General features: G+C 48.3%; 1 protein-coding gene across 7 annotated transcripts in view; it reads right to left on the reverse strand.

The window, feature by feature from the left end:
• DGLUCY (D-glutamate cyclase) overlaps positions 1–23,084 on the reverse strand; it is a 159,114-nt gene that overhangs the window by 41,878 nt on the left and 94,152 nt on the right. For 5 of the 7 annotated variants that reach the window (XM_031667908.1, XM_031667907.1, XM_009212136.3 and 2 more), the window contains exons 2-7: positions 22,290–22,341; positions 19,302–19,433; positions 12,961–13,114; positions 10,170–10,368; positions 6,872–7,022; positions 4,357–4,479 (exon numbers count right to left, since the gene is read on the reverse strand). In XM_031667908.1, the coding sequence (XP_031523768.1) occupies positions 4,357–4,479; positions 6,872–7,022; positions 10,170–10,368; positions 12,961–13,114; positions 19,302–19,404 (730 nt within the window). In that variant the 5' untranslated portion in view covers positions 19,405–19,433; positions 22,290–22,341. Of the gene's footprint in view, positions 1–4,356; positions 4,480–6,664; positions 6,754–6,867; positions 7,023–10,169; positions 10,369–12,960; positions 13,115–19,301; positions 19,434–22,289; positions 22,342–23,084 lie in introns of all 7 variants that reach the window. The other 2 variants (XM_031667910.1, XM_031667909.1) reach the window with 2 other exon arrangements.

The following is a 23,084-nucleotide window of genomic DNA, read 5'->3' on the forward strand; positions in this document are numbered from 1 at the left end:
ACGACTGGCCCGACTTTATTCTTTAAACCTGTTTCTTTGACTGTAAAGCAATGATAATGCCTCATATGGCTGTTGTCAGAAAGAAACTGGAAAATGTACATAAAAGTGTTTAGCAGGCCAGGCACGGTGGCTCATGGCTGTAATCCCAACACTTTGGGAGGCCAAGGAGGGTGGATCACCTCAGGTCAGGAGTTCAAGACCAACCTGGGCAACATGATAAAACCCTGTCTCTACCAAAAATACAAAAATTAGCCCAGCGTGGTGGTGCACCTGTAATCCCAGCTACTTGGGAGGCTGAGGTGGGAGAATTGCTTGAACCTGGGAGGCAGAGGCTGCAATGAGTCGAGATTGCATTACTGCATGCCAGTCTAGGCAACAGAGCAATACCGCATCTCAAAAAAAAAAAAAGTGTTTAGCACACTCATGTGGTTTAAAAAAGTAAAAAAAAAAATAAGTTTTTAAAAAGTATTCAGCCAAGTGCTTATTTCAGAGTAAGCCCTCAATAAATGATGGTTTGCATAATTGAACAAACACCATATATATATATATCCATATATATGTATCCACTGTGTATATATGTATCCGCCATATATATACACACACACACACACACACACTTTTTTTTTTTTTGAGACAGAACCTTGTTCTGTCACCCAGGTTGGAGTGTAGTGGAGCGATCTCGGCTCACTGCAACCTCTGCCTCCCGGGTACAAGCAATTCTCCTGTCTCAGCCTCCTGAGTAGCTGGGATTATAGGCGTGTGCCACTATGCCTGGCTAATTTTTGTATTTTTAGTAGAGACAGGGTTTTGCCATGTTGGGTAGGCTGGTCTCGAACTCCTGACCTCAGGTGATCCTCCTGTCTCAGCCTCCCAGAATGCTGGAATTACAGGCGTGAGCCACTGCGCCCAGCCTCATATATAAATTTTTTAAAGAGACAAGGCTCTTTCTCTGTTGCCCAGGGTGGAGTACAGTGGTGCAACAAAGCTCACTGCAGCCTCAAACTCCTGGGCTCAAGCAAGCCTCCTGCCTCAGCCTAAAATAGTGCTGGGATTACAGGCATGAGCCATGGAGCCTGGCCTGAATCACACAGTATCTTACTCATTCTTAGTTTCTTGTGCCTGGCTCATTAAGTGCTTAATACCATACTATTTACCTCTTCTGCCTTCCTCAGTGTCATTATCATCTTTGAGTACTCATCTCCACTCAGCTGTATGCTCCTGGAGAAGAGCGACCATTGCTCAAGCATCTCAGGATCCCAGAGTGCCTTGCACATAATAGGTGTTCAACAAATGCACATGTGAATTGGGTAAATACTGGATTTCACAGGAACAATAAAGTTTCTTTTCTTTTCTTTTTTTTTTTTTTGAGACAGAGTCTCGTTCTGTCACCCAGGCTGGAGTGCAGTGGCGCGATCTCAGTTCACTGCAAACCTCTGCCTCCAGGGTTCCAGCAATTCTCTTGTGTCAGCCTCCCAAGTAGCTGGGATTATAGGTGTGTGCCACCATGTCTGGCTAATTTTTATATTTTTAGTAGAGACAGGGTTTCACCATGTTGGCCAAGCTGGTCTTGAACTCCTGACCTCAAGTGATCCAATCACCTCAGCCTCCCAAAGTGCTGGGATTATAGGCACGAGCCACCATGCCTGGCTTAAAGTTTCATATTTAATAGAAAGCCAGAGTCAGCCAGCACTTCAAAATAAAAATCTGATAGATACATAACTTTTCGATTTGACGTGTAAGGGAAAGAAGTCATGAATCTGAAGAATGTAATCATCGCTTGTCTGTGTTTTGAACGGCACCTAAAACTGGTCACTCCAAAGCCAGCTACACATCAGAACAGTCAGCTCAGAGCATGACACAGTTTTGTCCCCATCAGTTGTGAGGTCTGCAGCAAATAATATATTGCTAATCGAAGTTTAAATATTGAAGTTCAAGGTAGGCATGGTGGCTCATGACTATAATCCCAGCACTTTGGGAGGCTGAGGTGGGAGGATCGCTTGAGCCCAGGAGTTCAAGACCAGCCTGGGCAACACAGTGAGACCCCATCTCTATGGTGCATGCCTGATGCCTATAGTCCCAGCTACTCCAGAGGCTAAGGTGGGAGGATCGCTTGAGTCTAGGAGGTCAAGGCTACAGTGCGCTGTGATCGTGCCACTGCATTCAGCCTGGGTGACAGAGTGAGACCTTGTCTCAAAAAAAAAAGGAAGTTTGAGAATGATTCAAGGTTTTCAAGGTTGTCCTTGTCTGATGTCATTTGTTCTCATCTATGATCAACTGTGCTATTGCTGTCAGAATTAAAGGGCTGGAACATGCTGGGGTGCCCATGGCAGTGAGATCTCCTCTGCAGGGCATCTGCCAAGGCTGATGGTGGGAAAGTGGTGAGGCCAGTGGGCTGGCGGACGTTTACTAAACGTGGGTGTATGTGTCTACACACTGCCCACACACACACTCAGAAAAGACCATGAGCTCCCAGAGGACTCCATCCTGTCCCACGGAGCACTGTAGTCCCGAGGCCTGGGTGCACGCCTGGCACACAGCACGTTCTCAACACATGTACTTAAATAAACGAACGAATGGAATCCTGTAGATCTTGGCAGCCATGCCTCTTCACCACATTAGGGATGATCTTTCCCTCGCATGAGGCCATTCTGATAGCTGAACTCTCATGAATGCTTTCAAAGTAAATTAAAATAACACTAGATTCTATGCTTACAGTGCAAGTGTGGCTGGCCTGGCCAGAATTTTCCAGTGTCCATGACCATGGTCTGCAATGGCTGTTATTTTTCATGTTTCTGTCCCCTTCCTATCGTACTGTGAGCTAGGGAGGGCGCCCTCGTGTGTCTCTTCATTGTAATATCACCTAGGCTTTGGAAAAAATGTACTGCTGCAGGCCTTGTTTATAATCACCTTGCAAATACCATGGGAAATTACTTGTTTAGTTACATTTCTTGGCTTCACCTTTGTTTTCAAGGCCCCATCAATCTCCAAAATGTCTCAAAAAGCCAAGCTAAAGGTTAGTTTTCCTGCTAGAATGGGCTGGGATGCTTCGGCAGATAAAAATATATGTTTAATTAAAACGGCTGAAGTAGTAACTCCTGCCTGTTATCCCTATGACTCAGGAGGCCGGGGCAGGAGAATCATTTGAGCCCAGGACTTTGAGACCAGCCTGGACATTGTAGCAAGATCCCATCTCTACAAAAAAATTCTAAAAATTGGTTTGGTATGATGGCGTATGCCTGTAGTCTCAGCTACCTGGGAGGCTGAGATGGGAGGATCACTTGACTGCAGAGGTTTGAGGCTGCAGTGAGCTATGATGATGCCACTGAACTCAAGCCTGGGCAATACAGTGAGGCCCTGTGAAAGAAAGAAAAGAAAGGAAAAGAAAAGGAGAAAGAGAGAGAGAAAGAAGAAAGAGGAAGGAAAGGAAGGAGGGAAGGAAGGAAGGAAGGAAGGAAAGAAGGAAGGAAGGAAGGAAATACATTTAATCAAAACATATTTAAGGCTGGATGCGGTGGTTCATGCCTGTAATCCAAGCACTTTGGGAGGCCAAGGTGGGAGGATCACTTGAGGCCAGGAGTTTGAGACCAGCGTGGCCAACATGGCAAAACTTCGTCTCTACTAAAAATACAAAAATTAGCCAGGTGTGGTGGCATGCACCTGTAATTCCAGCTACTTGGGAGGCTGAGGCATGCCTCCCTCGCTTAACCCCAGGAGACGGAGGTTGCAGTGAGCCGAGATCGTGCCACTGCACTGCAGCCTGGGTGACAGAGTGAGACTGTGTCTCAACAAGACCAAAAAACCAACGACGACAAAAAAATTGAGTTGTAAGACAAAGTGCTCCAGCCCTGGGATTAAAGGAAGGAAACCAGGCCAGGCATGATGACTCACACCTGTAATCCCAGCGCTGTGGGAGGCCAAGGTGGGCGGATCACGAGGTCAGGAGATCGAGATCATCCTGGCCAACATGGTGAAACCCTGTCTCTTATAAAAATACAAAAATTAGCTAGGCATGGTGGCACATGCCTGTAATCCCAGCTACTGAGGAGGCTGAGACTGAAGAATCGCTTGAACCAGGGAGTTGGAGGTTGCAGTGAGCCGAGATTGCACCACAGCACTCTAGCCTGGCAACAGAGTGAGACTCTGTCTTAATAAATAAATAAATAAATAAATAAATAAATAAATAAATAAAAGAAGGAATCCAGAGAGAGAATCACTGCAGCTATAGGCCTCTGTTTTGTGTTTTGTTTTATGGCTTTATTTTTAAATCACTGTACTATGAGAATATGCTTTCAAGAACTAGACCCCACTGGGCTCCATCCTAGGGCAGAGCGATTGCCCCAGTATCCCCCAACATACCACAGCTGCTGAGAGCTCCGAGACTGGTCAGTGGAGAAGGCCAGAACACTGGAACCTCCCCTGGGGAACATACCACGGCATCCCCATGGGCAGGTTTGGAAAGCTCTTTGATTCCCAACAGTTCTGCAGATGGAAAAGGAAAATGTAATTCCCTCAGCAGGCAGCATCCAATTAGAACTGGTTGAGTAGTTTATGGTTCTTTCTCTAAAACAGAAACTCAAATTGCAGGATTATTGTAAATGGTATTTGAGGAAGAGGTGAAGGAGAATAGGGATTGAGGCTTTGATAACTCGGGGTTCTCCATAATTTACAGTCCATGTGGAGTGCTGGTTTCAGAACACAGAATTTCAAACTTCACGGCATGATTTCTGGAAGGATCCTTGGGTGCGTTGAACCTAGTACTCTCATTGTGCATGCAGGCTGCTACCAAAGCCAGCCTTGGGGGGTTGACCTTGGTCCAGGCTGGGTCACATCTCATGCACCTAACCTCAGCTGCTTGACTACCAGCAGCAACCTAATCCTGAAGACAGCAAAGATGGATGTGCTGGGCCCAATCCATCCCCACTAATGATAAAACTCCTCAGCAGACACCATCCTGGTGGGTGGCTCTGCAATCACCCTCATGTGATGAAGCTAGCAAGTGCTGACTGCGTTTTCACAAAAGGGTAGGTTCTGTCTAATGTTGTTGGTTATGCAGCTGAGCAAGTTCAGGTATACCAAACTTGGACCCTCATCCAAGGCCCAGTCTCAAACTCTCATCAGGCCCTCTAAGGGGCCTGCACAGCTTCTTGATACTGGCTCTTCATGTTGGATCTATTCACTCACTGTCAGATTGAGTTAATATGCTGGGGATCAATGGATTTCAGCTCAAATTAACATTTGGAACAAAGCCATCTCCTACCCAAATATACCAATGAATAGCAGCCCAGATTAGACGTTGCTTCGAGCTCAAATCTCTGGATAAAGAGTCCTGCTGCCACCCTTGGCTTCCCCCAACCCCAGATTCACTGGAAGTTCATAGGAGCCTTACATTTATCAAAGATCTCCCCAGTGGGTGAGCATGTAGAGAAAAAAAACTCTATCTAAATGGTGTGTTTCCTCTGCTCTCACACCACAATAACAGTCACCAACACAGAAAACTCCTGTGATCAAATTTGTGGGGGTTTCTCCCCACCATCAAGCAGGAGGTACCAGCTGGGTTCCCTCCAATTCCATTCCACCTGGAGATAGCATCAGAACCCATGGGTTGAGGGCTCAGTCCCCAAGGCCACCCCCCTACAGACACCAGTTGCAAGTCTGGGCCTCCAGAACTTCTGACCAACTGGCCTCCAGTTTGATTAACCCTCTTTGGGTTTGATGAAACCCAAACTCTTTGAGTTTGATTAATTTGCTGTAGCAGCTCGCAGACCTTGAGGAAACATTTACTTATGTTTACCAGTTTGTTATAAAGGACATTGCAGGCAGGGTGCGGTGGCCCATACCTGTAATCCCAGCACTTTGGGAGGCCAAGACGGGCAGACCACTTGAGGCCAGGAGTTCAAGACCAGCCTGGCCAAGATGGCGAAACCCCATCTCTACTAAAAGTATAAAAATTAGCCAGACGTGGTAGTGGACGCCTGTAATCCCAGCTACCTGGGAGGCTGAAGCAGGAGAATCACTTGAACCCAGGAGACGGAGGTTGCAGTAAGCTGAGATTGTAACACTGAACTCCAGCCTGGGCGACAGAGGGAAACTGTGTCTCAACAATAAATAAAATAAAATAAAAGGATATTGCAAAGGATATAGATAAAGAGATGCCCAGGGCGAGGTGTGGGGGAAGGAGCGTGGAGCTTCCGTGCCCTCCCTGGGCACCACCCTCTAGGAACCTACATGTGTTCAGCTATGTAGAAGCTCGCTGAAGCCTATCCTCTTGGGGTTTTACGGAGGCTTCATTACATGAGCATGATTGATTAAACTATCAGCCATGGGTAATCAGCTTGACCTTCAGCCCCTCTTTCCTCCCTGGAGGTTGGGGGGAGGGGTGGAGCTGAAAGTCCCAACCCTCTAATCCTACCTTAGTCTTTCTGGTGACCAGCCCCACCCTGAACCTATCAGACAAAATATAGCATTTTGGAAGTTCCAAGAATTTTAGGAGCTATGAGCCAGGAATTGTGGACAAAACCCAATATATATTCATTTTTTATATATATATACACACATATATATATATTTTTTCCTATATATATTAAGCCTCCGTAAAAACCCAAGAGGATATGATATATGTAAACTTACACCACAGTGAGACTGGCTATTCTGCCAAGGGTGGCACCTTTAAACCTGAGGGGCATCTGTAAGCCCAGCCCCGAGACAGCTGCCGGAGCCTTTGAGCCTTGTTCAGGGCTTTGCCCCTGGAGACCCCTGGTAAAAAGAAAGACAAGCCGTGGGAGCTCAGGAGCATGGCAAGCTCTTGTCTGCTCCTCAGGCCCAACACCAAGAGAGGCTGTCAGGATCATGGGCAGGAGCGAGAGACACTGACCTGGGTCGCCAATGTGAACAGGTTGCCCCTGCTCACCCCCTAGGGAGCAGCAGGCCTGCACCAGCCTTTCCAGCTTGTCCTTGGGAATGGGCCTCATTGTGACCACCAGAGGGCAGCAGAAGCCAGCATGGGTAACACAAGGCACTGCTGTCTGACCAAAAAAAAAAAAAAAAAAAAAAAAAAAATCAAGTGAAAATGTTAAAAAATGGAATTAGCACAGATCCAAGCTCTGAGCACCAAGAGTTCAAGGCAGCTAAATGAAGGAGGAGTAGCTGTTATAGAAATTAGCTTCTATTTTTATGTGACATAGAGAGGGGGAGTTTGCTGCTAATTACTGGTTTAAAATACGGAACCTTAACTTTTTGTGTGCCACGGACCCTTTTGGTAGACTAGTACAGCTGTGGACCCCTGGTCAAAGTAATGCTTTTAACTGTATACAAGAAAATGCACAGGATTCCAAAGGAAACCAATTATCCTGCAAGCACAGTTATCAAATAATAGAAAAATGTGGCCGGGCACGGTGGCTCACAGCTGTAATCCCAGCACTTGGGAGGCCGAGGTGGGCAGATCACGAGGTCAGGAGTTCGAGACCAGCCTGGCCAGCATGGTGAAACCCCGTCTCTACTAAAAACACAAAAGTTCGCCAGGCATGGTGGCACGCATCTGTAGTCCCAGCTACTCAGGAGGCTGAGGCAGGAGAATTGCTTGAACCCAGGAGGCAGAGGTTGCAGTGAGCCGAGATCAAACCATTGCACTCCAGCCTGGGTGACAGAGTGAGACTCCATCTCAAAGAAAAAAAAAAAAGGAAAAATGTGAGACAATATGCATGCTTCCTCAGTAGCAGCCTAAGAAACAAGATGCCAGTTCGACTATCATTGTAACTTTGAAGTAGTGATCAGCATATAGGATATTTTTGAGACATCAGGAGGAACTCTAATGTGATATGAAGATATCTGTGATTTCCGTTGCCAGCCATGAAGTCACAGGGTCTGCTGATATGACAGCCGTTTGCTGCCTACATTCATAATTGAAGGAAATGCTAAATGTGGGTTGAGGTTATGAAAATAAAAATGAGGCTGGGCACAGTGGTCCGTGTCTGTAATACCAGCACTTTGGGAGGCCAAGAAGGTTGGATCGCTTGAGCCCAGAAGTTCAAGACCAGCCTGGACAATACAGCGAAACCCCATCTCTACCAAACAAACAAACAAACAAACAAACAAAAAACCACAAATTAGCTGGGTATGCTGGCGCATGCCTGTAGTCCCAGCTATTCAGGAGGCTGAAATGGGAGGATCTCTTGAGCCCAGGAGGTTGAGGCTGTGGTGAGCTGTGATTGTGCCACTGTCCAGCCTGGGCAACTGAGCAAGGACTGTCAAAAATAAAATAAAATAAAAATAAAAATAAAGTAAAGAAAGGAGGGAGAGAGGGAGGGAGGAAGGGAGGGAGAGAGGGAGGAAGGGAGGGAAAAGAAAAATGTACTTTTTTTTCTATCCAGTATCATGGAGCCTCTGAATTTTTCCAGGGACTGCAAGGGCCGTGGACCACAGGTAAACAGCCTCTGGTGAATCAGGGGCAGAGGGAGGCAACCGAGAACATCACAGTAGGAGCTGGTGTCCACTCTGCCTTCTGAATCCACACCAGTGACAAGCCTGTCCCCAGACCCCATGGAGCATGGCCTGGTTCCTCTTGCCTTAACAGATGTTGCCTGGTTTGATCAGTGTGACTTTCATTGGTGTTTCGCTCCCCTACCCCACCTTCTGAATGGTTTCTGGTGCCTGCAATAGAGCTTATGAAAGATTTAGGACATGGCCAGGACTGTAATCCACTGGGAAGTCTTGGCCACCACCTAAAGAGCTTGCTATCACCACCCTGGCGGCAGCGGGATGGAACCTCAGGGTGCCTGCCAGCAGTGTCTGCATAATAGCACCCAGGAGAGGGGACGTGCTGGAGCCACTGGCAGACCCAGGCAGTGCTCCCCAAGGCTGAGACACATTCCGTCTGGGGGTGGCCAGTGGAATCCCAGATGGCTGCCTGGCCATCTCTCCCTGGAGCCCACGGGCAGAGGGGTCGATATTAGACTGAAAGTTATTTGATAAGCATTGGGGTCAGTGAGGCCGTGTTGAGCACTTACTATGGGCACTTACTTGCACCTTTGTAGGCAACAAACAGCTTCCATATCAGCAGACCCTGTGACTGCAAAGCATCATTTAGTTGTCACATCTCTGCTACTGACATTGTACAGATGGGAGCCAGGAGTTCCGGGTTCCCATCGAGCTTTGGGACTTGGGCAAGTCCTTTTCTCTCTTTAGACCTCGGTTTCCTCATCTAAAATGAGAATCTGCGTGTGGAGCCATGGGGCCCTCTCAGCTCCCACCTCCTACAAAGAGTGGTGTGTTCCAGAGCCAGAGCCTGCCGTGGGTGCCCGCCAGCCGCTGGGGTCCCATCCCCACCCTTCCCTAGCTTCAAGAGAACTGCTCGGGCACACACTTCACCCATGAGGGCAGCACAGACTATGGGTAGCTTTGTTTCTGATCAGAGGCAGCTGGGGCCTCTCTGGCAGGAGCCCAAACCAAGACATTTTAATAAATGTCCCAGAGTCCAAGACAAAATCTCTGATCCAAGTCCTCCATAAATGAAGAAGCCTGGAGCCTGGCTGTTTATGCTGGCTGACCACCGCTGGAGCACAGCGAACTCTCAGACTTCACCAACAGATGTCCAGGAAGGGTCTGTGGAACCAGGGAATCGAGTGCACTCACCTTGACAAGTAAGGGCTGGAAGAGGCACAGCAGGCACGTCCCAGAGAGGCCGGCTGTGCTGTGTTTGTGACTGCCAGAGGCAACCTCCGGCCAGGAACATGACCCGGCTTTCTGGACAGAGACCTAACCCAGGAGGAACTGCCTGGCCGAGGCTCTGCCACAAATCCCTGGGTATTGACAGAGCCAGGCTCATTCCCCGTGGCTGAGGCTCACCCGAGCCAGGGAGGATTCATAAAAATCTTGCTGAGGTGCCTGAAGTTAAAGGAGCCAGAGAAACCCCAAGCGGGTTTGGTTTACGGCACTGAACCATGAAGAAGGACCACACTGGGTGCTCACGGCGGTCCCAGAGGTGCGTGGGACCAAAGCTGGCTCAAAGAGATTGATCATTTCTCCTGGGTTGCACAGCTAGAAAGTGGCTGAGCTGGGGCTGGAGCTTAGGTTTTCCACCTCCCGTGCCCGTGTTCTCTCTGCCCCAGGAAGATGTAAATTGATCTGCATTTTCAGGCCATTCTGTCCTTGTGGGTTGTGGGCTGTGTCCCTACCTTGTATGCAGCCGCCTGGCTGTGACCTGCTGGGTCTCTTCTGGGGAGCCCTGCTTTCTCCAAGGCCTCCTCCAGGGAGAAGCTGCAGCCCAAGAGGAAGGCCACCATGTCCTTCAGCTGCTCTGAGTACTGCTCCAGCGAAGCCAGGCTGCCGGTGCAGGCACCGAACTCGTATTTCCAGAACTGGGGACGGTCCACCCTGTAGACACAAGGGGAAAGCTGGCAGGGCCCCAGACCCTCACTGTGGCCCCTGATATTACACTATAGAAGGACTGTGGAGAGAGAAGAGGATGTCTAGTGCTGAAATTTCCAGCCCTGGCACCTGAGTAGGGAGCATAGTTTTCAGCAGGGGGCCTTGTTGGCATCCTTCAAATGTCCTCAGATCAGAAACGATTAAATCAGCATGTATAGAGCACACCCCCACCTCCCACCCAGTGTGTCTCCTATACCCGCAATCCAAGACAAGCCAAACCACCAAGAAAAGCAAATGGTGGCCGGGAACAGTGGCTCATGCCTGTAATCCCAGCACTTTGGGAGTCCGAGGCGGGAAGGTCACTTGAGCTCTGGAGTTCAAGACGAGACTGGGCAACATGGTGAAACCCCGTCTATACTAAAAATACAAAAATTAGCCAGGCACGGTGGCACACAGCTGCAATCCCAGCTACTCAGGAGGCTGAGGCAGGAGAATCGCTTGAAACTGGGAGGTGGAGGTTGCAGTAAGCCGAGATCGTGCCACTGCACTCCAACCTGGGCAACAGAGACTGTCTCAAAAAAAAAAAGAAGAAGAAAAGTAAATGGTGCCCTCTCTGCTATGGAGATAGGGCCAGTAGCCCAAGGGGACAGAGAACATGTGTCTTGGGGAACGTCTCAGGGCCAGCAGTGGGTGACGCCTTTCTCTTCCCTTAGAGGAAACTCTTCTATAGGGCTCAAAGATTTCTTTGGTTACAAGCTTATTCTTTACTCACTCCAAACTCTTTTACTGAGCCATGCCTCCATGTCAGGCACATGCTAGGTGATGGGGCTAGAGTAATGGAGGACACCATCCCAGTCTTTTTTTTTTTTTTAATGTTTTTTGATTTTTTGAGATGGAGTCTCGCTCTGTAGTCCAGCCTGGAGTGCAATGGCGTGATCTTGGCTCACTGCAACCTCCGCCTCCCAGGTTCAAGTGATTCTCCCACCTCAGCCTCCCGAGTAGCTGAGATTATAGGCCCGCGCCACCATGCCCGGCTAATTTTTGTATTTTTAGTAGAGACAGTGTTTCACCATGTTGGCCAGGCTGGTCTCGAATTCCTGATCTCAGGTGATCTGCCCTCCTCAGCCTTCCAAAGTGCTGGGATTACAGGCGTGAGCCACCGTGCCTGGCCCATCCCAGCGTTTAAAGAGCTCATAATCCTACATTGATAGGTGAGACTTCATTGAAAACAGATACTGGCAATACACAGCAGTGAATGTCAACAGTCTGGGTAGCGTGACACAGAGAAGGGGGAAATCAATTCTCTTCCACAAAGGAGTTAGGTGCTGGGTCTTGAGGCATGAATAGGAGTTCGCCAGTTGGGCAAGGAAGAAGGCACACCTAGGCAGAGGAAGCGGCACGTGGAAGCCCACTGGGCGATCTGCTCTAGGAGTCTCCAAGTTGGCAGCACAGGAGGCACCAGGGAAAAATGTAAAGGCACAATCGTGGACCCAGATGGGGTCTCCAAAGGACCTTCCCATCCTAAAATGATCATGACAGAAAGTTCCTGGGGAGCTTTCTGTCTCGGGAGCTGGTTGGGGATGACTGGAGTGTCAGGGGTCAGGGGAGAAACTGAGCTGGGGCCAGGTCACCATGGATCTTGAGATCAGGCTGAGGTCCAAGCCATAAGAAGATGCTGAAGAATTTTATTTTATTTTATATATATATATATTTTGAGACAGGGTCTTGCGCTGTTGCCCAGGCTGGAGTGCAGTGACATGATCTCAGCTCACTGCAGCTTCAACCTCCTGGTCTCAAGCGATCCTCCTCAGCCTCCCAAGTAGCTGGGACCACAGGTGTGCACCGCTATGCCCAGTTAATTTTTTAAAAAAATTTTGTAGAGACCAGGTCTTCCCTATGTTGCCCAGGCTGGTCTCAAACTCCTGGGCTCAAGCCATCCTCCTGCCTTAGCCTCCCAAAGTACTGGGATTACAGGCATGAACCACGGCACCCAGTCTGAAGGAGTTTTAAGAAGAGAGCCACATGATCCGGTTTAGCATTAGAAAAAGTCACTTTGCTAGGAGAGCAGACGATGACAGGGTGGGGGAAAGAAGGATGAGACTAGGGCTAGGCCAGGGAAGATGCCAGTCTGTGCTGGTGCTGTAGGAAAGGCAGACTTCAGGAGAGGTACACCGACCCAGAATCAGTGGGGCCATTTGCTAGATAGGTTCTAGTTTAAAAGCCTGGGAGAATAGACACAATATCTGTCTCTGGGTCCTGGTAATGCAAGTATTTTTTATTTTCTTCCTAATCCTGTGCAGGCGGGTTTCTGGCTTGGGCGATGGAGTGGACAGATGGTGGAGTCAGTGGGATTTCTCCAGGGCTGGACTTTCTCCATGATCCCACAGATCTTAGCCAGGGCAGGGGCCAGGTGATGGGGAAGGGGTCAGAACAGTGGGGAGGGCAGCTCGTTCCTGAGCAACAGTCATGAGTGAGGTTCTGTGCCAGGCACTGTGAAGGTCCCTGAGGTTGGACAGAGAGGTCCCGGATAACAGAGACACCCGGCTACAGCACCTGGACACTCCCAAGCTTTAACTCACAGTAACCCAAGCTTTTTACCTGGTCTCTGAGACAGCACCTTGAGCGGGCAGCATCCACTTTTCTGGCTCACTCTGGCCCAGCAGGGGCAGAGGACCAGTGTTGGCCTGGCAGAATCTTTCAAACGCTGGAGCAAGGGACCTGGGCAGGACCACCAGGCTGGCTGGTCGGAGCTCTGGGTATGGCGGGAGAAGGGGAAAATGTATAGTCAGCTGTTTATTGGCAGACACTTTCTGATTTTTTTTTTTTTTTTTTTGAGGCGGAGTTTCACACTTGTTGCCCAGGCTGGAGTGCAATGGTACAATCTTGGCTCACTGCAACCTCCACCTCCTGGGTTCAAGCAATTCTCCTGCCTCAGCCCCCTGAGTAGCTGGGAACACAGGCATCTGCCACCACGCCTAGCTCATTGTTTGTATTTTTAGTACAGACTAAAAATACACATGGGATATTTGCTGGCCCATGTTGGGCCAACTGGTCCATGTTGGCCAGGCTGGTCTTGAACCCCTGACCTCAGGTGATCCACCCGCCTCGGCCTCCCAAAGTGCTGGGATTACAGGCATGAGCCATTGCGCCTGGCCCCTTTCTGATTTTTTTAAAGTGACAAGGTCTTGCTATGTTGCTCAGGCTGGCCTTGAATTCCTGGGCTCAAGTGACCCTCCCGCTTCAGCCTGCCAAGTAGCTGGAAATACAGGTACACATCACCATACCCAACTTCCAATGGAATTCTTTTTTTTCTTTCTTTTTTTTTTTTTTAGAGACAGAGTCTGGCTTTGTCACCCATGCTGGAGTGCAGTGGCTTGATCTTGGCTCATTGCAAACTCTGCCTCCCGGGTTCAAGTGATTCTCATGCCTCAGCCTCCCAAGTAGCTGGGACCATAGGCATGCACCACTGTGCCCAGCTAATTTTTGTATTTTTAGTAGAGATGGGGTTTCACTACGGTGGCCAGGCTGATCTCAAATGCCTGGGCTCAAGTGATCTGCCTGTCTTGGACTCCCAGAGTGCTGGGCTTACAGGTGTGAGCCACTGCAACAGGCCTAATGTAAATTTTGATTGAAGCATTACCTACACTCAAAAAAGTGTACACCGCCCTGCAGGGAAGGACACAGGCCTGGCTGGTTTTGCTACCTGCTAATTGCAGAGCCCCACTCAAAAAAGTGTAGGTAACGCTTCAATCAAACACACACAAACCTACAGCTTGATGAATTGCCATGAAATGAATCCTACTACATGCTGTAGCCTCCTCTGGGGGCAGCCAGCCTTCCTCCGCAATGGAAGTCCTTTGGCTTTGGAGATAAACACACCTGCACTCGAATACTGATCCTGTCTCTGACCAGTTGTGTGACCCTGGGCTGTGGCTTTGCATGTCCTAGCCTCGGCCTCCCCATCTATAAGATGGCAGCAACCATGCCTACCTCCAAGAGACCTCAGGGAGGTAATGTATGTAAGTTATTGAGCACCTTGGTGTTCAGGAAGCAGGGACTAAAGTTACTGTTCAATGAAATCCTGCGTAGATGTTTAAAATTATGGTTACAGAAGAAATATGTAACGATTATGTTAAAAGATGTCTGTGATGTGTCATTAAAGGAACTGTACTAGGTAATGAAACAATGTATTGGACAAATTCTCCTTTTTATAAAATCAGTCAGTGAAAGAACTAGAAGGAAAGGGGAGGGAAGACTGGAAAGGACTGTGTCCTGTAATTTGAGTGCCAGCTCAGCCGCAATACAATAGAACACTGGGTAGACATCTAAGGTTTTTGGCTGTAGTCCCTGATGCCCAGACAGCTCTTCTGGACTCACTCAGGGCCTGGGGGGACTCAACGCCCTGCAGGGAGGGACACAGGCCTGGCTGGTTTTGCTACCTGCTAATTGCAGAGCCCTACGGCCTTGAGCGAACACAGGCAGTTGCCAGGGAGCGGTTACAGCAGGGCTTGGGTAAGACCCAGTGCTGTGTTGGCTTCAGGTCTGGCCCAGCACACTCACAGTGGTGGTGGCTACAGGGGTGCTTGTGTCACTCCACCCCCAGCTTTAGGTGGCTCAAAATAGAGAGAGAGAGACTCTGGGAGAAAGTAAGGGAAGAGAACAAGAGTCTCTGCCTGGTAAACCAGAGAATCCTCCTAGATCTTGTCCAAGACCATCAAAGCCATACCTGTACTGAGGCTGCAAGAATGACAGCGTTACTGGGCTTCAGGTGCCCCCTAAAGCAGAAACAGCTTAGATCACAACACCCAAATCCTTTCAAATAACTGGAAAGCCTTCCCAAAACAGAGGGCTATAAATAAGCCCAGATAGCGAAGACTACAATAAATACCTAACCCTTGAATGCGCAGACACCAAAGAACATCTACTAGAACTAGAAGGAAGGACATTACAAGTTAATGCCTCAGGTGACAGAGCTGTGCATGCTGGTCATTTGCTTCTCTGTGCTTTTCACAATATTCTAAAATTAAGACCATCCTGAAGAAAAACATAATTATGTTCTATCGGGCTGGGTGTGGTGGTTCACACCTGTAATCCCAGCACTTTGGGAGGCCGAGGTTGGCGGATCACCTGAGGTCAGAAGTTCGAGACCAGCCTGGCCAACATGGCGAAACCCCATCTCTACTAAAAATACAAAAATTAGCCAGGTATGGTGGTGCGTGCCTGTAATCCCAACTACTTGGGAGGCTGAGATAGGAGAATTGCTTGCACCTGGGAGATGGAGGCTGCAGTGAGCTGAGATTACGCCACTAAACTCCAGCCTGGGTGACAGAGTGAGAATCCATCTCCAAAAATTATAATAATAATTATGTTCTACCAGAGAAATACCCTTGACGACAAATTGCCCTGTCAGATTTGCCGTATCAACCCACGTCCCTTTCTCTCCTGCAATAATCTTGTTGGCGAATATTTACTGAGTGCTTTTTATGTGCCAGACTCCCCATGCCAAGTCATCTGCACATGTAATTATATTTTATAGATGAGGGGAACAAGGCTCAGAGAGATGAAGTGACTTTCCCAGGGTCACACAGCTACTGCACGGCACAGCCAGCATTTAAACCTGGGACGGGTGCCCGTGGAGCTCGCCTCACTTCATCACGGAGTGGCCCCTGCTGGGCTTCAGGCACTGGGTTTCCCTAGGAGGACAGCGCTGTCCTCCATGGGGACTGGGGAGTGAAACAGATGCAACCATCTGTTGGGAATGTCCAGGATCGGCTCCTACTCGAATTGTGGTGCCCGGAGCTCATTATCACAGTCGCCACAGTGCCTGCCAATGCTACAAGCAGACTTTCCAAATGAGGACACGTGAGACACCCCCAGCTGCCGAAAGCCCAAGGAACCTGATGCCGGTCTCAAGTGAGCCCAGCAGGGCTCTGAAAATGATCTGGAGAGAGGTGGGAGAGGATTCAGCTGGCTTAGAGGCCTCCCACTCCCTACTCACCCGCTTCTTACCACCAAAGCCCCTTGTGAGAACAAACTGGATTTTTTTTTTTTTTTTTTGAGATGGAGTCTCCCTCTTTGCCCAGGCTAGAGTACAGTGATGGGATCTGGGCTTACTGCAACCTCCACCTCCAGTTTAAAAGCGATTCCCCTGCCTTAGCTTCCTGAGTAGCTGGGATTACAGGCGCATGCCACCATGCCCGGCTAATGTTTTTGTATTTTTAGTAGAGATGGGGTTTTGCCATGTTGGGCAGACTGATCTTGAACTCCTGACCTTAGGCAGCCCACCCGCTTCGGCCTCCCAAAGTGCTGGGATTACAGGTGTGAGCTACTACACCCAGCACAAATTGTATTTTTAATACAATAAATCAGGATGGTATGTGCACAAAGCTTCTTTGTTTCCTTTTTTTTTTTTCCTTGAGACAGAGTTTCGCTCGTTTCCCAGGCTGGAGTGCAATGGTGTGACCTCGGCTCACTGCAACCTCTGCCTCCTGGGTTCAAGTGCTTCTCCTGCCTCAGCTTCCCAAGTAACTGGGACTACAGGCGCATGTCACCATGCTCAGCTAATTTTTGTATAATTTTTAATAGAGATGGGATTTCTCCACATTGGCCAGGCTGGTCTTGAACTCCCGACCTCAGGTGATCCACCCGCTTTGGCGTCCCAAAGTGTGGGATTACAGGCGTGAGTCACCGTGTCTGGCCCTTTGTTTCCTTTTTAATTAAATGAACTTTGCAGGGTACTATGTTTTGGTTTTGTTCATCTCCATGGCTGGAGATGAACAGAAAAGTCCCCAAGTTGTCCCCATTAGTAACAGACACAGAATAGAAGCCTGCATGGTCTCTTTCTGGAGAGGATGGCGGACTCTGGAGGCCTCACCTTTTTGGAGGATACTTTATGGTCTGGTGATTTGTGCATCCCCCAGGTGCCTTGGGCTCCATGGAAGGCAGTGACACTTTTCTTTGTAGATAAACTGAGTAATTTCTCTGAGTCCTTTTACCTCAAAATCATTTTTTTTTAACTTAATGACAAGAGAGAGGAAAAAACACCCTTTAACATGTCTAATCTGAATGAAAGCCCCCAGAAGACAGCTCCAAGCTGGAGTTTTCCAGCTGTTTGGTAAAATGAGCTTCTCTACTTGAGGAGCATTTCACAGCAGCGGGAACAGCTCAGGTGCCCCTCCCGACAGTCCCACTGGGAAGGTTCTGCTGCTACTTTCATTGTGTAGGTGAGGCTTAGAAAGGTCGCAGTTTGCTAGTAAGGAGTGAAGCTGGGACTCACACTCAGGTTTTCTCCCTCCAGGCTCCAAGGCCCTGGCTGATCCACTCTGTTGCCTCCCCAGAGTCTTAGCAAGCAGTTGTCAACCTGGGGTTAAGCTGGTGTTCGCTGTTCATATATAACGGGTTGTTGTAGACTAATACCTTGGTGGCGCTCTATGTATATATTAGGTAGTGCAAAAGTAATTGTGATTTTTGCCATTTTTTTTTAAATGAAAGTAATGGGCCGGGCGCGGTGGCTCAAGCCTGTAATCCCAGCACTTTGGGAGGCCGAGACGGGCGGATCACGAGGTCAGGAGATCGAGACCATCCTGGCTAACCCCGTGAAACCCCGTCTCTACTAAAAAATACAAAAAACTAGCCGGGCGAGGTGGCGGGCGCCTGCAGTCCCAGCTACTCGGGAGGCTGAGGCAGGAGAATGGCGTAAACCCGGGAGGCGGAGCTTGCAGTGAGCTGAGATCCGGCCACTGCACTCCAGCCCGGGCGACAGAGCGAGACTCTGTCTCAAAAAAAAATAAATAAATAAAAATAAAATAAAATAAAATAAAATAAAAGTAATGGCAAAAACTGCAATTACTTTTGCACCAATTTATATAAACTCTGCTCCCCAGTATTCACACCCCATTGTAGCCCCTTCCCCATTGACTCTGGCCTTGGCCGTGTGACTTGCTTTGGCCAATGGGACTTTAGTAAGTGTGATGCAAGCAGACGCTTGGTATGAGTTTGGGCATTAGGACTTATTCTCTTGGAATCTGTCTCATGGCGTCCTGAGCTCCCATGTAAAGAAGTTTGGCTATCACTATTGAAGAGATTTCATGGACAGGAAATGTTCAGCCAGTCTCAGATGTTCCAGCCATCCCACTGGATGCCAGACATGTCAGGAAGAAGCCATCTTGGATGGTCTATCCCCAACAGACACCACAGGGAGCAGAAGAGGCGCCCTGCTAAGACCAGCCTTGATTGCAGCATTGTGAGAATTATGGTTTTAAGCCACTAAGTTTAAGAGTGCTTTGTTATTCAACAGTTAACTCTGTTAGCCCATATATAGCAACAGAGGCCAGGCATGTTAATAAACTAAAGGAAAATGGTCTTGCTCTAGTACTTTAGACAGTGCTGATGGTTTTTCCTTGGGCACTTATACCATAACCAGAAGAGTCTTTTTTAATGTGAAATTTTGCTTGGACTTAGGTCAGTGACAAATTTGGTATCTGTTTTCTCTTGCAGGACTTTTTAGAGCCTTCGGTTTCACTCCCGGAATACAGTAGGGAGATGGGTGCCACCCAGAGAATAAGACCAGTCAAGGGTAGGAAGAATTGGTCTGAATCAAAATCTGATTAAACTACAGTGTAACCTGGGGGCACTTTTCTGGGAAGGGACAACCCTTTTCATCACCTGAGCCCACTGGTGGTTCCCCATATGGGGCTGAGGTGACCAAGCAGAACTGGGTGTCATTAGACCCATCTGATGGGTTTCCACACCTTGAGTCTAATCCAAGGTTCCAGTTTCTTCTGGGAAGTTAAGTAGTGACTGAAGCTAATATCATTCTGCTCTTACTTTCTGTTTCCTATGCAGAATCTAGAAGTCTCAGGAGTTTGTGGGCCCTACACAGCTGGTATTTCCCAGGAACTTTCTTTTTTTTTTTTTTTTAACTATCTGGCACCACTTACCCCCAGCCATGCTGGATGTATTTCTGATGTTTGGTTTCTTTTGTAGAATCAAACTCCTTAGGGCAGTAGGAAGGCGGGACTTCAGGTGGAGTGTGAAGGACATTATGTCACCTTGAATAAGTAGCAGAGAATCTGGGTGAGGGGAGAAAAAGGAACAAATTAGAAAGGGTGGCCCCTGAAGGCAGCAGATTCAGCCTCACATAGCATCACATTCCACATCATATCCCACCCTTTCTTGGCTCTGTTCCTGGGCCTGCCTTGCAGTGGGCATTGTTCAGAACCCATTCTCCCCCTTGTCACACCTCAGTTTCTGATGAGAAATTCCTAACGCAAACCTGAATGTCCCCCTTCCTTCCCCTAAGGGCTTTCCATTCCTCTGAAGCTGCAAAGTCTTCTCCAAAATGCTGGTGCCGGGCTCCTTGGCCAGGAGTCACCGTGGCCTATTATTCTACTTGACTCTGAACTCCCTTCTCTCCCTAGGGCCTCGAAGGCAGGGACACATGTGAGACCTCTTCCACAGGCTCCAGAGCACCTATCACAGCCTATGCACATAGCATGTGCCCCAAATACACATGATTGAATGAACAGACGAATGAGTACCACTGCAGTCGCAAGTGAAATAAGAGGCTGAGTTTTGTCGACATGCGACTTCCATTATTTAGATTTGGGTTTCTAGAAGGTATAGGGACTTTGTGTTTTCTTTTTTTTTTGGAGACGGAGTCTCGCTCTTTCGCCCAGGCTGGAGTGCAGTGGCGCGATCTCGGCTCACTGCAAGTTCCGCCTCCCGGGTTCACGCCATTCTCCTGCCTCAGCCTCCTGAGTAGCTGGGACTACAGGCACCCGCCACTACGCCCAGCTAATTTTTTGTATATTTAGTAAAGACGGGGTTTCACTGTGTTAGCCAGGATGGTCTCGATCTCCTAACCTCGTGATCCGCCCGCCTCGGCCTCCCAAAGTGCTGGGATTATGGGCGTGAGCCACCGTGCCTGGCTGGGACTTTGTATTTTCTTCTTTGTGCTTCCCCAACCCCTCTCTCAGCCCAGTGCCTTATACAATCTTTGGTGAGTAAATAGATGTTGTAGATTTTTAAAAGTAGAATGTGTTTTTTAAATCACAATTTAAAGTTAAAAAATATTATTTGTAAAAAATAGAGGTGGTCTTAAATCTCTAGGAAATTGTGTTCAGAAAGGAATCCTATAAGACTTCTTTTTTGTTTGTTTTACTTGAGGCAGAGTCTCACCACTCTGTCTCCCAGGCTGGAGTGCAGTGGCGCGATCTCAGCTCAGTGCAACTTCCACCTCCTGGCTTCAAGAGATTCTCATGCTTCAGCCACCTGAATAGCTGTGCCCCCCATACCTGGCTTATGTTTTTGTATTTTTAGTAGAGGCGAGGTTTCACCATGTTGACCAGGCTGGTCTCAAACTCTTGGTCTCAAGTGATCAGCCCACCTTGGCCTCCCAAAGTGCTGGGATTACAGGCGTGAGCTACCACACCTGGCCGAAATTGACTTCTTATGCTGTAAAAAAAGAGGTTTCGGCCAGGTGTGTTGGCTCATGCCTGTAATCCCAGCACTTTGAGAGGCTGAGGCAGGAGGATTGCTTGAGGCCAGGAGTTCAAGACATGCCTGGGCAACATGGCAAAAACCCACATCTACCAAAAAAAAAAAAAAAAAAGAAAATAGCCAGACATGGTATTGCGTGCCTGTAGTCCTAGCTACTTGGGAGGTTGAGGTGGAAGGACCACTTGATCCCAGGAGGTCAGGCTGCAGTGAGTCAAGATCATGCCACTGCACTCCAGCCTGGGCGACAGAGTGAGACCTGTCTCAAAAAAAAAAAAAAAAAAAAAAAAGATTTTAGTACGTCAGCAAAGTCTAAAGCTAGATAACCACATTGTGTTGGTCTCTAAAGCATAGCCAAGGTCCTTTCCATCCAAATATACCCAGCGCCTAGCATAGTGGCACAAAGGTGGGAGTTCAGTAAGTGTTCGTTGAATGACTGGCTGACTGCAGAATGAATGAGAGCAGGATTCAAGGACAGTGCCCATAGTGAGGGTTCTGGACAAGCCGGACTTTCCACAATTCTTTCTATCTAAAGAGAAGAACTCAGTGGAATTCCAAACCACCAATTTATGTTTTCAACTCTAATCTCCTAGATAGAAAATAATGTAAACCCCAGGGCCATTTTAACAAAGAATTTGAGACTGCATAAAATCTCTAGCAAACAAAACAAAAAGAATATTGCTTTGGAAGGAGGAGAGATATATTTAGAGCCAACAATGAGTACTTTAATAGCTGTGGGAACAAAGTGCTGTGGGGACACAGGGGAGAGAACACTTAGTCCCCACGGACTGAGGGGAGGGGGTGCTGGGAGGAGTCAGGTGAGGTAGGATTCCATTGCCCAGTGGAAGATTCTGAGGCTTAAAGCAGCTGCTTTGGCAGGTCAGGCCTGGGTTTGCCTAACGCCTGGGCCTGGCAAGCCTGACCCCCTTAGTCAAGCAACTGAGCTACCAGCCAGGGTCCTGAATGTCTGTGGTTCCCCGGGGTCACTGCACACTGCAGAGAGGACCTAGCACCTCGCCTGGCACACAGCAAAGGCCCAAGAGAGAAGTATTCCATAACCATGTGGGGAATAGCAGCCACCCCTCTGACAACTGTCTTCATTTACCCAAACCCACTGGAATAGGCCATCCCATAGGTACCTCCACCCACCCTCATTATTACGCTAGAGGGCAGCAGGTGCAAGCTGTGCGCTGTTTTGCAAATACATTTTAGCCAGGAGACCAAAATCTGAGGGTTATTGCCTTCTCTTTCCTTTATTTATGTATTGTTTTAATGTAAATATAAGTTGATTCTAGGTTGCTTTCCTGGCCTGGAGAGAAATGACTGTTGCCAGAAATCCTGCCCTGTGAAATGCATGCTGCGAGTGTGTCAGGCACCCCAGTGTCACCCACCGTGCACGCTGGGAGGGAAAGAAGGCTGAGAGCCCCTACCTTACAGAGTCATCCCTTTGAAGGCAGGGTCAAACAGGGTGTAACCTGGCTCCTGCAAAGTAAAAAAAAAAAAAAAAAAAAAAAAATGCCTTCAGTGTACACCAATCAGAGAATGCCCACTCATAGTAAATGATAGCAAATACCACCATATATGGGTACCCACTGTGTGCCAGGACCATGCTAGGGCCTTTACGTACATCATCTGTTGGTTTGTCACTATAGTCCCACACACAAAAAAGGCATTGTTAATCCTATTACAGTCAGAGACTGAGGTTCAAGGAGCTCAAAGAAGTTACCTTATTAGGTAAAGCAGGTCTAAGTTCATACTTGTTTGATCACTATTTGCCTTTCTATATGTATGAATCTATGTATGTATCCATCCATCCACCCATTCATTCATCCATCCATCTATCCACCCATCCAGTCATCCATCCACCCATCCATCCATCCATCCATCCATCCATCCATCCATCCATGCATCCATCCATCTACCCATTCGTTCATCCATCTATCCATTCACCCAGCCATCCATCCATTCACCCACCCACCCATCTTGTGGTGTTAGGAATCACATCCTCAGTATATTTTTAAAATAGCAGGGACCTTCCCACTATCCCCAACAAGGTGATTTTAGGGCCAGAGCCTCTTCAGTCCGTATGTTTTTAGGGACTGAATCCTAAACTTCTCAAACTTTCTATCAGGGCACTGGGGAACCCACTGCTGCATGGACCAGGTATCTTGTTTTCCTGAGTGGTCTTCCTCTAGAAGTGAAGTGAGATGGGATCCAATTAGTGA

This window comes from Papio anubis, chromosome 7 (assembly GCF_008728515.1).
Source record: "Papio anubis isolate 15944 chromosome 7, Panubis1.0, whole genome shotgun sequence".
NCBI lineage: Eukaryota > Metazoa > Chordata > Mammalia > Primates > Cercopithecidae > Papio > Papio anubis.